General features: G+C 42.6%; 3 protein-coding genes across 3 annotated transcripts; all 3 read right to left on the bottom strand.

Moving 5' to 3' along the window:
* Nucleotides 1-224: 224 nt before the first annotated feature.
* LOC115764370 lies at nt 225-1,659 on the bottom strand. The gene has a single exon (XM_030707331.1). It carries the CDS (start codon nt 1,602-1,604, stop codon nt 1,383-1,385), a length of 222 nt encoding a protein of 73 aa, XP_030563191.1. The 5' UTR covers nt 1,605-1,659; the 3' UTR covers nt 225-1,382.
* Nucleotides 1,660-3,104: 1,445 nt separating this feature from the next.
* LOC115764389 lies at nt 3,105-3,510 on the bottom strand. The gene is made up of 2 exons (XM_030707358.1): nt 3,451-3,510; nt 3,105-3,384 (listed from the first exon to the last, which is right to left on the bottom strand). Exons 1-2 carry the CDS (start codon nt 3,493-3,495, stop codon nt 3,223-3,225), a joined length of 207 nt encoding a protein of 68 aa, XP_030563218.1. The 5' UTR covers nt 3,496-3,510; the 3' UTR covers nt 3,105-3,222.
* A 165-nt stretch (nt 3,511-3,675) lies between these two features.
* Nucleotides 3,676-4,414, bottom strand: LOC115764361. Its single transcript, XM_030707321.1, has 2 exons — nt 4,011-4,414; nt 3,676-3,948 (listed from the first exon to the last, which is right to left on the bottom strand). Exons 1-2 carry the CDS (start codon nt 4,273-4,275, stop codon nt 3,869-3,871), a joined length of 345 nt encoding a protein of 114 aa, XP_030563181.1. The 5' UTR covers nt 4,276-4,414; the 3' UTR covers nt 3,676-3,868.
* Between the last annotated feature and the right edge of the window lie 10,138 nt (nt 4,415-14,552).

The raw sequence follows: 14,552 nt of genomic DNA, 5'->3' as shown, positions 1-14,552 counted from the left end.
TACCCTCGCGGCTATTAATGCCAGTGACAATTTGCAGCAGGTCTACAAGTAGCCCAGCTCACATCGCGCCGCCCCCAGTTTCCACTTCTACTGATCCTGACCCGACCCGACCCTTGCTATGTTACCAGAAAAGGTGGCTGGAAGAGTTGGGGGCGGCCGCTGCTGCGGCACAAAAGTCATTTTTGATTGTTTTCATGAAAATGAACATAGAAAAATTATAATTAAAATTCATATGGAAATTGTCGAAAAAAGCAAATTCTGCTCTGCTCGGGCTCAGCTCTGTCTGAACAATGGAACGTTGGCCTTGTTGTCGTTGTTGTTGTTCTTGTTGCTGGCGCAACTGCAGGCCAAAAAAGATTTCATCTGAAAAACCTAAAGACCAAAGAAATGCAACCGGGGGGCAATGGATATTTTTACTGGAGTGGGGGCGAAAGGGTGGCAGAACTGGGAGCCAAGTCGGTTGAGCTGCGGGCGTATTGTTTGTGGAACATGTGTTAAGCACATACACACAGACACACACACACACACACACACTCGCACATAGACTACATAAAACGACAACAATGTCAGGTCTAACAATATTAGGAGAACGGCCTCTACCTGAACCAGCAACACGGCCCCATTCTCTTAAGCCGCTGCCCCTCGCCAGCCCTCAGTGGAGTATGCAAAATGGTCAGGGAAACGCATGCCGGCTGCTCATTTTCTTGTTGTCGTTTCATTTTGGCACTTTTCCTACACTTTTATGCGATAAAATATTTAATTATATTTGGCAGCTTGTTTGTGCATTGTGCGGTCCGCCTTTGCCTTTGCATTTGCCATCCAATTAACATCGCCCTGGGGAACTGGCCATAGCTGCAGCGGGTGTAGCAGCAGGAGGGCGCGTGAAGCAGGAACAGCTCAAGTCGGTAGCTCTGGATGTGACTCGGCTGCAGATTGGACTTGAAGCGGCTGCTGAAGAGTATGCAATGATCTTCTTCCAGCGACGCCAATGCAGAAGTACCAGCTCATTTGAAAGCAACAAACAAGTGGAATCGGAAACCAAATAAGAATCACGGCTGCAAGCCGGAAAAAACAAATTTGATGACTTTATCTGAAAAACCTTATCTAAAAAATCAATTTTATCGATTTCGGAGAAACGGCGTGAGCTATCGGTGATTCGACAAAAACTTAATGTGATCAAAACTATTATACTCTATGCGGAATATCTGTTCATATATCTAACAGGTCGATGAAATGTATCTGAACCTAAGCAAACTATCAGTTCTGGTATATTGTTGCCTCACGGGATTTTGATTGAGTTCAGAGCGCTCGCTTAAAAGTATGCTGCGATCTTTTTAGGCACTTTATTTCAAATATGAGCAATAAACAATTGACTGTCAATTTTAGCCAGGGGCCACCGTGGCTCTGGTTGTAGCCGGTGTAGTAGTTGTTGTTGTTGTTGCTGTTGTTGTTGTTGTGGTTGGCGCTTGCTTAACGATCGTCACACGTATACAGCCGGCGTGATCCACATGATATCCAACTGGCGCTCCATACAACTGCCCCAGGCTGCCCATCAGCCAGAGGCAGCAGAGCAGAAGCCCAATGATATGCAAAAAGCCGCGCATCGAATATGAAAGCCGAACTGAGGCGCTGAGCAGCTAAACCACTCAACCACCCGACTTGACGAGAAAATTTAACTGCCGGCAATAGTTCGCAGTCATCGCTGATTTATAGTTGTCTTCGGCCTAGAAGCGGACAATGATAGTAATTATAAGCTTAACACTTCGTATTTTATAAATTAGTTGTCATCGTGTTCTTTTTTTCTGCTTAGTTTGATTTCATTCAGTTCTAACTAGAGACAGGCACGCCTGGCCCACACGGCCCAACACTAACACGAAATTTATAAGCACGCGCATCGAGGGCCCAGCCCAGCACAGCACGACCGAAAATATGTGGGAATCTGCTTTCAGATTTTGCATCGGAATAATTTCGAAAGTGGAAAGTTTCACCGCTCGAATCACGCACGAATTGCAATTTTACGGCATGGCCCGTGCCCACCTCTGCTTGAAACGTAGATTTTCAGATAAATAAAAAGTTTTTATAGTTTCTGGGTATATTTTAAATGCATTTGTGATTGCATTGGCTTCGTGCTCACCGAAAATAATTTCACAGTAACTAATGGATATTAAAATTATTTGAAAACATTTGATATATACATAAGATATGGGATGGTTTTTTGTTTTATCCGTATGACACCTATTACTAATATAATTGCCCGTCCTTTGTTTATGCTCATACAAGCATCTGGGTTTTTTGGTTCCGGCTTTATAAAGATTGCTGATCACAGCATTTATTATAAACAGCCACAAAGACAATCGAGCTGTCGCCCATGATGTCATTTTGGGTAAATTCCCCACCCACGCAAGCGGTTAACCTTGAGATTCATCGTCATGACTATTTCAATTGTAAAAACAACATTTAAGAGCCTTCAATTAGAACAATCTAAGCATTTGACTGGTCTTTTTAATGGTTTAAGATTCGCATCACATCTGCGTCAAACTCAATTTAATAGTATTACCACGAAACTCTCTTACATTTTACATTCGTAAACTTTTTACATTCATAAAAATAACAAAGCCTCTTCAGTGGAACTGATGAGTAATACATAAGAGCTTTAAATAAAAACATTTAAACATAAGCATATTATGATGCTTCAATTGAACAGTATGCTTATAAGTCTTAGCTCCATAAGAGAGTTTTGTATTTTGAACTTTAATTTGAAACAATTGAAGTAGTTGGGCAGGATTAACTTACGATCAGGGTGAACGAGGCGTATGTGATTCTTTTTTTGACCAGCATCAACTGCCCATTCGCACCAACTATATCTGTTTGTCAGAAAGGAGAACACAGCTGGAATTGGCAAAGAAAACGCTAGACATTTCTGCTAGAACAGAGCATTTACAAGTCGTGATCACTCGAATAGCGTATTATTTATACGATTAAAAAGTTTTTAAACTTTCGTAATGGACAGGCTAATACCTTTTATAATAAATTCTTGTAATATTTGTATATTATATGAATTTTGAGAATTTGGAACCAAACGCACTTTGCTTTACTTTTTCATATTTGCTTTATTGGTGGGTGTCATTTATACAATACAGTGCAGAATTTATATAGAGTTCCAAAGATACGTAGGGCCAGGAGTGAGGTCCATGTGGTGTAGGTCCATGTCAGTTTCTGCCATTAGCCGGAGGAGGCGGCTGTGGTGGTGCGTGGCGGCGGCGGAGGTCCTCCACGTGGTGGCTGGCCCGACGGAGCGCCTGCCACGGCAGTTAGGCTGGCCACAGTCGACGAGCCATGATGCTGAGCACCCTGGAGAGGCGTTACTCTAGCTGCGGCCAGTTGCTGTGCGGGATTATGGCAACGATAAAGCCATTAGGATTAGTTGTGGAGAGAGTCGGTTGGACTTACCAGCAGCACGGCCAGGGTCAGGGCTAATAGCAGGCATAGACGCATGTTTGCTGATGCTGTTCGTTCTACCAGTTGTTGCAATCAGTGTCGAGGCTGGCGCTTATATGGCCCGCGGCTTGCCAACAAACCTGCGACTGCCCCGCCCCCCTCGGCCGACGCAGCTTATGTAATTGCAGCAAAAGTGTAATTATAGGGGCATATTAAAACCAAATTGAGCTGTTCAAATGCTGTTGATCTTTTTTTTTTATTTTTATTTTTTGTATGTAAAACTAATTCAGTCGCGACATTGTTTATTCACGCTTTTTCGTCGTGTGCCACCCACAATTATCATGTGCAGTGATGCCATCGCTTTGATGAAATGATTTTTGTTCCGTGGCTGGGTCTAGTGCAGGTTCAAGGCATAGACCTCCATTGGGCATCACTTAGGGTATTCGCAAACATTTGACTTGTCCAGGCACCACAGCTTCCGCAATACATTATTCGTTTCCTTGTTGCGATCTGTAAAAACCATATGCTAAGGATATTTTGGAAAAGAAATAGCACAAATAGGGACAACATACAGCGCAAATAGAGTCCAGAATCAGTCGGAATCGAGCAGGGATTAAAGTGCGGACCCTCGTTCTTATGTTGGCGCTTTTGTAGACTACTGCCTGCCAAGATGTTCAGGCTTGGCTGCGTTACAGGCTGCGGCAGAGGATTGCTTAGTTCTTCGTGTGGCGGGCCCCCGGAGAATATCTCTTCCATTGGCCCGACCCGAAAGGGCGGCGTCCAGTCATCGTACGGATGGTTGCAACGCCAGCGCTCCTCAAAGTTCTTCAAATCCATGATACGGAAAATTTAGAAGTTTGTAATGCGGCAAGAATGTTCGCGACTCTTTACTATTAATTTTGGGTTGTAAGACGGCTACAGGTTTGGCAAATTTATAAGAATCTGTTCTGCGTTCCTTACAGAACAATTAAAGTATAATAATTGACAGAAACTAGAAACGGTTGCTTTGCCTTGCACGACGAGTAGGCTGTCAGAACATATATGTAAGTCAAGTGAGGACTTTCACATCACATAAGAAAGACGCAGACGTATGCATATTGTTAAGTATCGATTGACTAATACCTATGCATAAGTAAGTGCCATAAAAGCCCCCCTCAACCTTTAGCGATGTCTGCCCATCAATAATGATCTTTGTAATATGTAATGCCAAACTAATGAAATCTATCCACTGCCACAGTAGCTCAATTGCCAGTGGTTTTATATGCTTGAGCCGCCCGAACTGCTCGCTCTTGTCAGCCATTTGATCTACTGCGACTGCTGATGATGATGTCGGCCGAGTTCGGGGGGAATAAATATAAACGTGTCAAGCATCTTTTATTGCGATTTCTTTATATGCGTGCGCTGGCAACATACAATACACTTAACCAAATTTGTGAACAGAATATCGAAGTTTATGGAAAATATATTTTTGTCACGGAGGTTGGTTCTCACTCACAATTCTAGAAATCTCAAAATATCAATATAATTTAAAATAAATATAATTTTTTATATTTGTTTCATCAGCTTAAGTAATTTTATTTTAGTATATTATTTTTCACAATTATTATTTTATTTAAACAACAGTTTTGCACCAAATCAAATATGGTTTGCCTCAAGCTTAGATTCATAACTTGGTGGGTAGATAAGCTGGTTTTCATTTTTGTTCATACAATATAAGAGTTTCGGGTTCAAACCAGCTCAGTTCAAAATTCTTACTATTTTTTTAATGATAAGAAACATTTGTCATGAGACTAAATTTTTATACAGTTTATATCTTATCCTTTAGAGTATATGGTTTACTTTATCCTCGGTATTCAATTGCCGAGAGCTGTACGGATTATATTTTGTTTAATGCATCTGTTTTTTTCAGTGTTTGATTTGATTGTGTGGTAGTTGGGCAAGTGTCATGTAACAGAACTTTGACAGATTTGAGAAAAGCGCACCGAGAGCGAGAGAGAGAGAGAGACAGGGGAAGCGCGACACATCGAAAGAAAAGTCGTAAACTACAACCAAAAATGACGATGATGGAGGGTGAAGCAATACCGAATCGTAAAAGGCGAAGGCTTTTGCCTTACCTTCTAAGAAATGGCCTTCGCCGCGTATGGGAGTGTGTGTAGTAGCATTTATTGGATTTTTATGATAAGCAACGACAGGTCGACGACAGTCAGTCAAAGCTTCTGCGTGGATTCTTTGATTCTGTGTTATGTTTTATGGCATTTGTTGTTGTGCTTGTTGGAAAGCACTTAGAGGGAAAATTGTAGCTCTTATCGCTAATAAGATGAGAACACACAAAAAAAAGATAGCTAATAAATAGGTAAGCAGGAAACGTGTGCAAAAAGTGGCTTGAAGCGTCCTCCTGCTGCCAGTAGCGAGCATCCTGCGCAGTGCTATCCTGTCAAAAGTCGCCACGCACAATGCAAATCAAACAAACAATAAATTCAGCGACAGACATTGTTGCATGTAATAGATACAGTTGCAGTTGCAGATGCAGTTGCAGTTGCAGTTGCAGTTGCCTGCCTCCCCCAACCTCTGGGCCAGCCCCTAAGTTGCCCCTCCTGTAGAAGACAATGGCGTATACCGGCAGTAAAACACATGCATATCCTTTATACATTAAGGATATCCTTGAGTAGATGCAATTTTCTAACCAATATAATTCATAAATTTATTTTCAATCCTTTCCGCACATAAATTTTCATATTATGCATACACACACACAGACACAGGTCCATTTTTCCTATAGGCCTATTGTCCTGTGAGTGTGTTCGTGTGTTTGTGTGTGTGTGAGTGTGTGTGTGTGCATTATTATTTGTCGTCGTGCTTGTCATTATTTATATGACCAGGCAAGAGATAAGTTGCTGCAACATTTTGCTACTAAGGCGCAAGGATGTGTTGCAGCTACACAGCTACAGCTCCTGCCCAATTACGCACACACACACTTACACACACACACACACATCGATATAACATTGTAGCAGGCATGTCCTTGGGCCTTGCAAGGTTTGTTGCCCCAACATTTTGATTTATAAATGCCTACGCCGACTCCTCCGACTCCTATGCCAACTATGATTCCGATTCCGACTTTGAGCCAGAGTCTGAGTCTGGAGCCCAAATGCTGAGTTTTGCGTCCTGCGTCCTCTCACTGGCGCCGGAAGCTGCAGCTGCTTTTGCTGACTGGCTTCAGCAAGCCACCCCCCCCCCCCCCCCCCCTCCCTTCTCACTTGGGCAGCCTGTTGTTAGGTAGCCCAAGTGGCCATTAATATATCAGTTCAATTCATATTTGAAATTTTGCATATTCTAACACGCCAGTGAGCAGCCGACTCCGACTCCGACTCATCCTTGCTCTCGTCCTGCCAGTTGCCAGTTAACAGTTCCCATTGCACACGCATACGATTATGATTTGTGTCTTACTTAATGCAGAGACAGATGGGGTCAAGAGGTTGTTGTTGCTGTTGCTGATGCTGCCGCTCGGACTTGGACTGTGGGACAGTGGGTCGGCCAGACAGTTGCTGCCCAGTCATCGTCTCAATCTGATTGATTTAGAATTCCAATTGAGACTGCATGAAATATGTTTGTCTCGTGTCTCCAACTGCTTTCTGGCCGCTGCTGCCTCAGTCTCCTTCCTCCCTTGGCCAATGTCTTCTGGCGTCTGTCGAGTTCAGGGCGCTGCTCCTGTGCCCGAATGCCATTTATGCATGGGCATATCCTTTTGCGAAATTAGCATTTTCCAACAATTGCAACAGGAATAACAACAGCAACAACAACGACTTATTGGTATTTCATTGATTTATGACACTTGTGAAACAATTTGGAAAATCACAGATTAGCAGGCCAGGCAAGCCAGGCAGGTGACTCGTGAACTGTACTAATTACACCCAACGCTTCATTGGTCCCTTCACAATACACTTCCACACATGCACACACCCTCCTCAATCTCTTGGTCTAGCACAATATGAAGTTTGTCATGTAAGTCGCAGGCAAAACCTCACATAGAGCGGGTAGAGAGTATTTGGGGTAAGTGGTCAATTTAATTACAAATCCTTTTTGGGCCATCCAAGTAAAACTCGACTAAATACAGGGCATCAGCTGAATTAAATATTTTACGGCAATTGCTTGTCATCAAGCTTGATACTCTATCAATGAATTAATATTCAATACAAGTACTTAAAGCTAAAGATAAAGATTATTGTGAAATTTTGAATCAAACAACTATCAATCAGCTAGCAATCTTCTGTATATACTCATTATCTGGTTTCTAGTTTAAATGACGCGCTTTGCTTTGTAATACAATTAATCAATCAATAAATCAAGCAATCAATCACTCAATCAATCAGCTTATCATCTAATAAGCTAGTCAATCAATCAATATATTTATTAATCAAGCATTCAATCGATCAGTTAATTGGAATTCACTTAATCAATCAATCAATCGATCACTCAATCAGTCAGCTTATCATCTAAGAAGTTACTCAATCAATCATCATATCATATAATCAAGCATACAATCGATCAGTCAATTGGAATTAACCTAAGTATCAGCGACTGTAATCGGAAGCTTTAATATTTCTTACCAGCTTTATACAGCCTCAATCAGTGAAGCGTTCATTTAATCAATCAAATAAGTAAGTAAGCAAGTGCCCTTAAAGAAATCTATCAAAGCTTTTCGTTAGGTGATAAATCGTTTAAAGAAGTGTTAAGCTTAAGTTTCCCACTTCTCATTAAGCAATCGAATGCAATTACAATTGCAAGTCCAGCAATCAATCAATCGATCACAATATATTTTATGAGCTAACATAAACTAGTTAACCGGGTTGCTTGCCTGAGAAATTATCTAAAATTAGCTGAACAATCGAACCATGCCGCCATGCCCCCTTCCTGGGCCCATTTAAGTGCTACGACTGAGATTTATATGTCAACCCCGAGTGCCCAGCTGTCCATATACACATACATATACGAATGCCCAACCCATTCTGAATCACATTCAGATTCAGATTCGCATTTGCATCCTTTTGCCGGCTTCCGCTGGCTGTTGAACTAACGTGCAGTGATTAGGCTATGGGGCAACAAACGATTTGTTGCATGTTGTTGCAATTGATTGTTGCAATTTCAATTTTGAATTATGAGCCCTGGCCCTGACCCGGGTTCAAGCTCAGGCCCAGGCCAAGGCGAGGCAAGGCAAGGAAAGGCCAGGCAACTGCATCCTTTGCCATTGCATCCGGTCGCTGCCCGCTTCCGCCTGGGTGTGACTCACACTGTGTGTGTGTGTGTGCATGTGTGTGTTGCTGTGTGTTTATGTCGTTTGCATGTTAATCCCCCGTCTCAGTCGCAGTTGCCCTCTCCCTGCCACTCCTTGTTGCAAGTGTGTGCAATGTGTTGCAAGTTGCATTGGCAGCGTCATTCAAGTGTTTAGTGATTTATTGAATGCCGTTAGAGCTGTTGCAACCACCCCCCAATCACCCTCCCTTCGCCCAGAGCCTCGTGGAGATTAGCACAATGGCTTTGAGCACTTTTGACAGCTAAGATTTGTTTATGCGCCGCCGGCCCCAGGGTCTTATCTTGGGGCGAGTCTGGCTCGGCTCCCGACTGCATCTGAAACGGGCTTTGGGCGGGTGTCGGAGACGGAGTCGGAGCCGGAGCCGCAGTCGTTGTCTGGGCTCTGATTCATGTCTTTGCATATTGGTAACAAATTTGTGGTAATTGATTTGAAATTGATTAATTAAGTTTGCGCCACAGACGCTGCACAACTTTGTTTGCCAGTGGCTTTAACCGACTGCCATAAGCGAGCTTCACTTCTCACTCTGAGCAGCCATTGCGATTGTTGTTGCAGCTGGCATGCCAAGGTGCAACCGCAAATGGCGGCCTTGCCAGCCGACAACAGCCAGCAGCAGCAATCCTTCAATCCTTCACCCAGCTCACCTCTGCGCCACTTGCATCTGCTCCAATTTGGCCTGGATGCAGAGGCTGGGGCTTGTTTGAACGTTATCGACACGATTTGACATATTGAATACAGTAAAACGCTGCCAAGCGGCAGACGACATGTCTGCCTGTCTGGCAGACTGTGGCCGCCCACCTCCCGCCGCCACCGCCTGCCGCTCATCCTCATCCTCAGCCATGATTGCCAGCTTGTATCCTTGTTGGCAGCACGATGCGCGCGTGTTTGTGGCTGCCTTTTGGCATTTGCCTGCCAAATGGTGCATGCGGCTAGATACACATGCAAAAATATGGCAAATCGGTTTAACAAGGCAGCTAACAGGCGGTGGCACTCCAGACGACATCGACACTGACACTGACGACGACGACGTCATCAACGAGAATGTTTGTTGACACGCCAGGCAAGGGCTCTGGTTCTGGCCCTGGCTCTGGGCTTCCAGGTCGGCAGCGCTCCCCATGTGTGTGTGTAGGCGCTGGGTGTTAACATACATCAAATATTGACAGTTTACTTAACACACCCGCACACTGCAGCCCGAAGACGGCAAACGACACTTGCAATCGACGCCTGATCCTGCCTATCTGCCAGCACGCACTTAAAGTCAGCCGCATCCAAAACCCTGAATCCGCATTATCTGTGGTCCCCGTCGACCACAATGCATTTGCAAGCCAAGTGCTTGAAATGGCCCAAGTAAAGGACGTTCACTGAAAACATTTTCATAATTTTAAATCAATACAAGCTGATTTGTTACAAAGTAAAAACAAAGCTTGATTTTTTATTAATTACCCACTTCTAACTAGTCGCTGGAATTTGAACTGTGGAATTTTAACTTTATCGAAAGTTTATTTTTTGGCTTCAAGACTCTCACTATAAGACTAACTTGGGCTACAACAGTTGATTCCAAATTTTAGTTCATATTTTCATGGATTTTAAACTTATTTTCAAATGTCTCTGCACAACATAGATTTTAATTTTCCATGGGTGGAAACTGAATGGAAAAGTTTATATAAAAGTCAATGTTTAAAATTTGTCACGGGCAAGGGCGGTCAGTACACGCTATATGCATGTTTATTTGTAAGCATGTACGTTTTTACATATGAATGTACGTATGCATATATGTATGTATGAATGAATGCATGAATATATGTATGTATATATGAATATATGTATGTGCATGTATGTGTATGTATGTATGTATGTACATATGTATGTATGTATGTATGTATGTGTGTATGTATGTATGTGTGTATGTATGCATGCATGCATGTATGTATGCATGTTTGTAGTTATGTATGTATGTTTATATGTAAGTGTGTATGTATACCCGCTTACATGTGTGTATGCATGCATGTATGTGCGTACGCATATATGTGTGCTTCTATGTATAAATGTAAGTACGTGTGTATGCATGTATGTATGTATGTGTGTATTGATGGATATACGAATATATGAATTTATGTATATTTGCATGTGTGAATGCATGTATATATATATATATAACTTATAAGTATGCAGTTAAGCATGTACATGAACTTATAGGCTTCACTTCAATATAGAAGGAGGTGCCGGCTAAGCACAGGAGGAAGCGGCACAGGAGGAGGAGGCGGCTGCTTCTTACTTATGGAAGGAAACGGCAGCTTGAGCAAATGAGCAGGAGGCGGCTTCAACTATGGAATTAACTATGCAAGAGGCAGTGGCTGTGGCTTTGGCAGTGGAGGCGTAATCAATTATAACACAATGCTACGTATTATAAACATAATATATATTAAATAAAGGTAATAACTATTACAATCGTATGTATTCATACTGGCTTGTATGTATTTGAATACGCACATGTTTGTAATTAAAAATGTGTGTATTGTCAGCTGGGCTGTAAATTAACAAAAAACGTATTTATAAATATATATTACTCTACCACGCGAAGCTCATTAATTCCAGTAAGGTTTAAAAAGCAAGCTTCATTTTAAGTTAATAAATATTATCTTTGGTTTTCTATTCTTTCAGTTACATTTTTATATAAAAGTTCGCCTCCCGCCAACTGATGGATGATGATAAAATAAACGTGCGTGTGAATTTACAGGTGAGTACTAAATTTTAATATATATTTATATATTAACATAAGTATGAATATATATATAGTTTACATATTGGCATGGGTCCATTTAAGTTGTTATCATTTACAGCAGTGTAAGCTGTTTAAAGCCTATTTAAAGCCTGTTTAAAGCCTGTGATATAGGCATATATTCTAGATAAAATTTAACTAGAAAAGCGCACCCCCAAGATTAAAACTTTTAATTTTTGAATTTTCGCATTTAATAGAAAGTATATAAAAATGAATTATCTAAGAAATACAAAACAACATTTTAGAAAATTAAATAATGCTGAGATTAATCTGAAAACTACTATGGATGTTGATTCAGTTACATTCTTTGGTCGAACTCCATTTGAATTTTGTATTTTGGCAAATCTTAAAGCCTAGATAACACTTAGCTTTGAACTTCTGCAAACTTCTGTGACTTTTCACTGTACATTTTGTGAAATGGAATGAAATCTAACGAGCTTTTAAAGGAGTATCGCATACTTATTATTTATTTAGTTATTCTGCATAAAATTGATTTTAAGTTGCCTTTTCTGTTGGCATCTGAGCAGTACCGAGTGTCGCCGAGGGCAACCCTCCTGCATGTGGCCTGTTAAGGTATATCCGTTCAGTTTTTCAGTTGCTTCCGTTTCCAATAGAAGTTGTATAGACCTTGTAATCAATTGAAATGCAAATCGAAGGCCTTTTTGCTGGACCCTTTTCCCGATTGCCGCAAGTGCCCAATGGGTAGGTGGTTTATTGTGGCTTGGGTGGTGCGCTGTTCGCTATTTTTCTCGCGCCACAATAAATCTGTGCGGGGCGTTGTGGTTATGATTTATCAATGCTTTTAACTGCAGCCAATATTGGCTGTGCTATGGAGGGGAGGCTAGGGGGCGGTTGGAAAATTTGCATAAGACGCTGGAAGCTGGCAAATGGAAAATGTCAATTGAAGCTGCAGCCCAGCGAGAGAAAGTGGCGCGCCATGATTAATGGCTGTGATTATATTTTTCCTTTTCGAAATTTTCTCTTTTTTGTTTCAATTTTTTTTTCTTGTTCCCGCTTCATATTATCTGTAGAGTTGAGATTGCAATTTAATTTAGAGCGATTCCCTCTAGTGGCCGCTGCCATTTGTGATTCCTTGGCTGCGGCTCTATGCAAATGAGCGGCTTTGTGTTTTAAGCCCACCCAAAAGCAGATGGCGGCCTGCTGGGTGGGACGTGGAGCGAGACAATTGTCAATTGCATATCCTTTTCGCATTAATATTTCATTAACAACATTTGCGGAAGTTTGATCTTCTGCATCAATGGTTTGTAAAATTGACTTGGGCCCAACAACAACAACAACAACGACAAGAACAACCTCTGTAAGGAGCTAACAAACTTTTTAGCCCACGGAGCACAACAAGGACAACAACAGGATGACGACAATGTTGCCTTATTAGATTAATTTCATTTTGGTTTTTTGTTCGACCCCCCTTTCTCTCCATCGTTCTCTCTCGCTCGCTCGCCTTAAACTCGGCGTAATCATCCTGTTGATTCACAACATTGCCCCACCCACCACATATAAATCACTCGACCCACCCAAAGTTATGCAAATTTTTTTTTCTTCGTTTTTTTTAAATTTTTTTTTTTGCCAACCCTCCGTGCTCTACTTTCAATTTTTGCAGCACTTCGGCTCCGTTGTAATTTTCATTATTTATATTTTTTCCATTTTACTGATTATGATTTAAAGCCCGCATCTTTGGCTGGGGGATTGTCGCACTGATTGCCGCGTATCAATTTCCAGCCGCCAGTTTTGCCAATTTCTCAAAATGCGCCGCGCCACAATTTTAAATAAGCCATTAACCGCAGTCGACGGCCCGCCAGTCGCCACTGTTCAATATATCAAAAGATGTTTAAACCGACAAGTGGGTCGCTTCCAAGGTTTGCAAGAATTTACAGTGTCAGGGAAAGAGCAGCTTGTGCGCCCGAAAGGAAATCCTTGCAATAGAAAGAGTATAATAAACTAGTCAGAAATTCGAAGGTGTACGATAATGCCAGCAGATCCACCTAACTAAGAGCTTGATAGAATAGCATCTGCGAAAACTAGCAATACCTACACAGACAAATGTGTAAGTAGGCTTTTATGAAATAACAACAACTGTTTGAGCTGCCCTCGCGAGCGGGCAACATGACTGATATTTGCATTTGATGTTGATGCCCGCTAACTACGCCTGTCAAGTGGGATTTTGTGCGATTTTTCTTGCAGCTCGAGCGCGACCCCCGTATTGAACAGCAGCCGCCCGGCCCAGCGACCCGCCGACCCACCGACCCCCTGACCTAGCACCCTGATGGCCTGGCTCTTGGGTGGGGTGGGTCTAGCTTGTGGTGTGGTGCCTCGACTGGCGGCATGCATGCCGAAAATTGCGTTGTTTTGCGTGTAACCGCGCGTGGTAATCAAACACGCGGCATGGCTTGCGAGAGGTAAGGAATGGGGCGGTGGGCGGCTTGGATCGTCGTGAAGGGCATGAGGTGGGTGCTTCACATGCCGCTGTCGTTCTCTGAGCGTTCTTTTAGTTGGCGTTTGTTATTTTTTTCGCGCATATGCCGCGGGCTGGCGCCTGTGTGGCAGCAGTGGGTGGTGGCAGTTGCTTGTTCCGGGTCTAAGGGATAGCGGGGCAGCGGGCGGCTTTCGCGCGTTGTGCTGTTCGCAAATATGTTGCCAATTCGACGGCGCATTGACGTTTGCCTTTTGTTTGACGTCGTCGTCGTCGTCGCCGTCGTCGTCAACAGCTCAACTTAAGTTGCTAACGAGCTGCGCGGCTTTTGCCTGGCGGCGTTGCGTATGCCGCAACATTAATAAAAAATTGCGCAAATTTTTTCCCTCCATGCGGTGGGTGCGGCATGCGAGGGTGGGCGCTGGCTCTGGAGCTTCAATTTTTATTCAATATTATTTTTTTTTCTGTAATTTTTCAAATATTGTTCAATTTGCAAACGCGCGTTTAACGATGTGTGCGTAATTTAAGTGCCCGCCGATGCAGCCGCCAGAGGGGCGATGGGGCGTGGCCTTTGAATTTTCACTTTGATGGTTTGA

Source organism: Drosophila novamexicana, unplaced genomic scaffold (assembly GCF_003285875.2).
Source record: "Drosophila novamexicana strain 15010-1031.04,08,12 unplaced genomic scaffold, DnovRS2.1 tig00000820-arrow-pilon, whole genome shotgun sequence".
Lineage (NCBI taxonomy): Eukaryota > Metazoa > Arthropoda > Insecta > Diptera > Drosophilidae > Drosophila > Drosophila novamexicana.
This window is presented reverse-complemented; position numbering and strand designations above follow the sequence as displayed.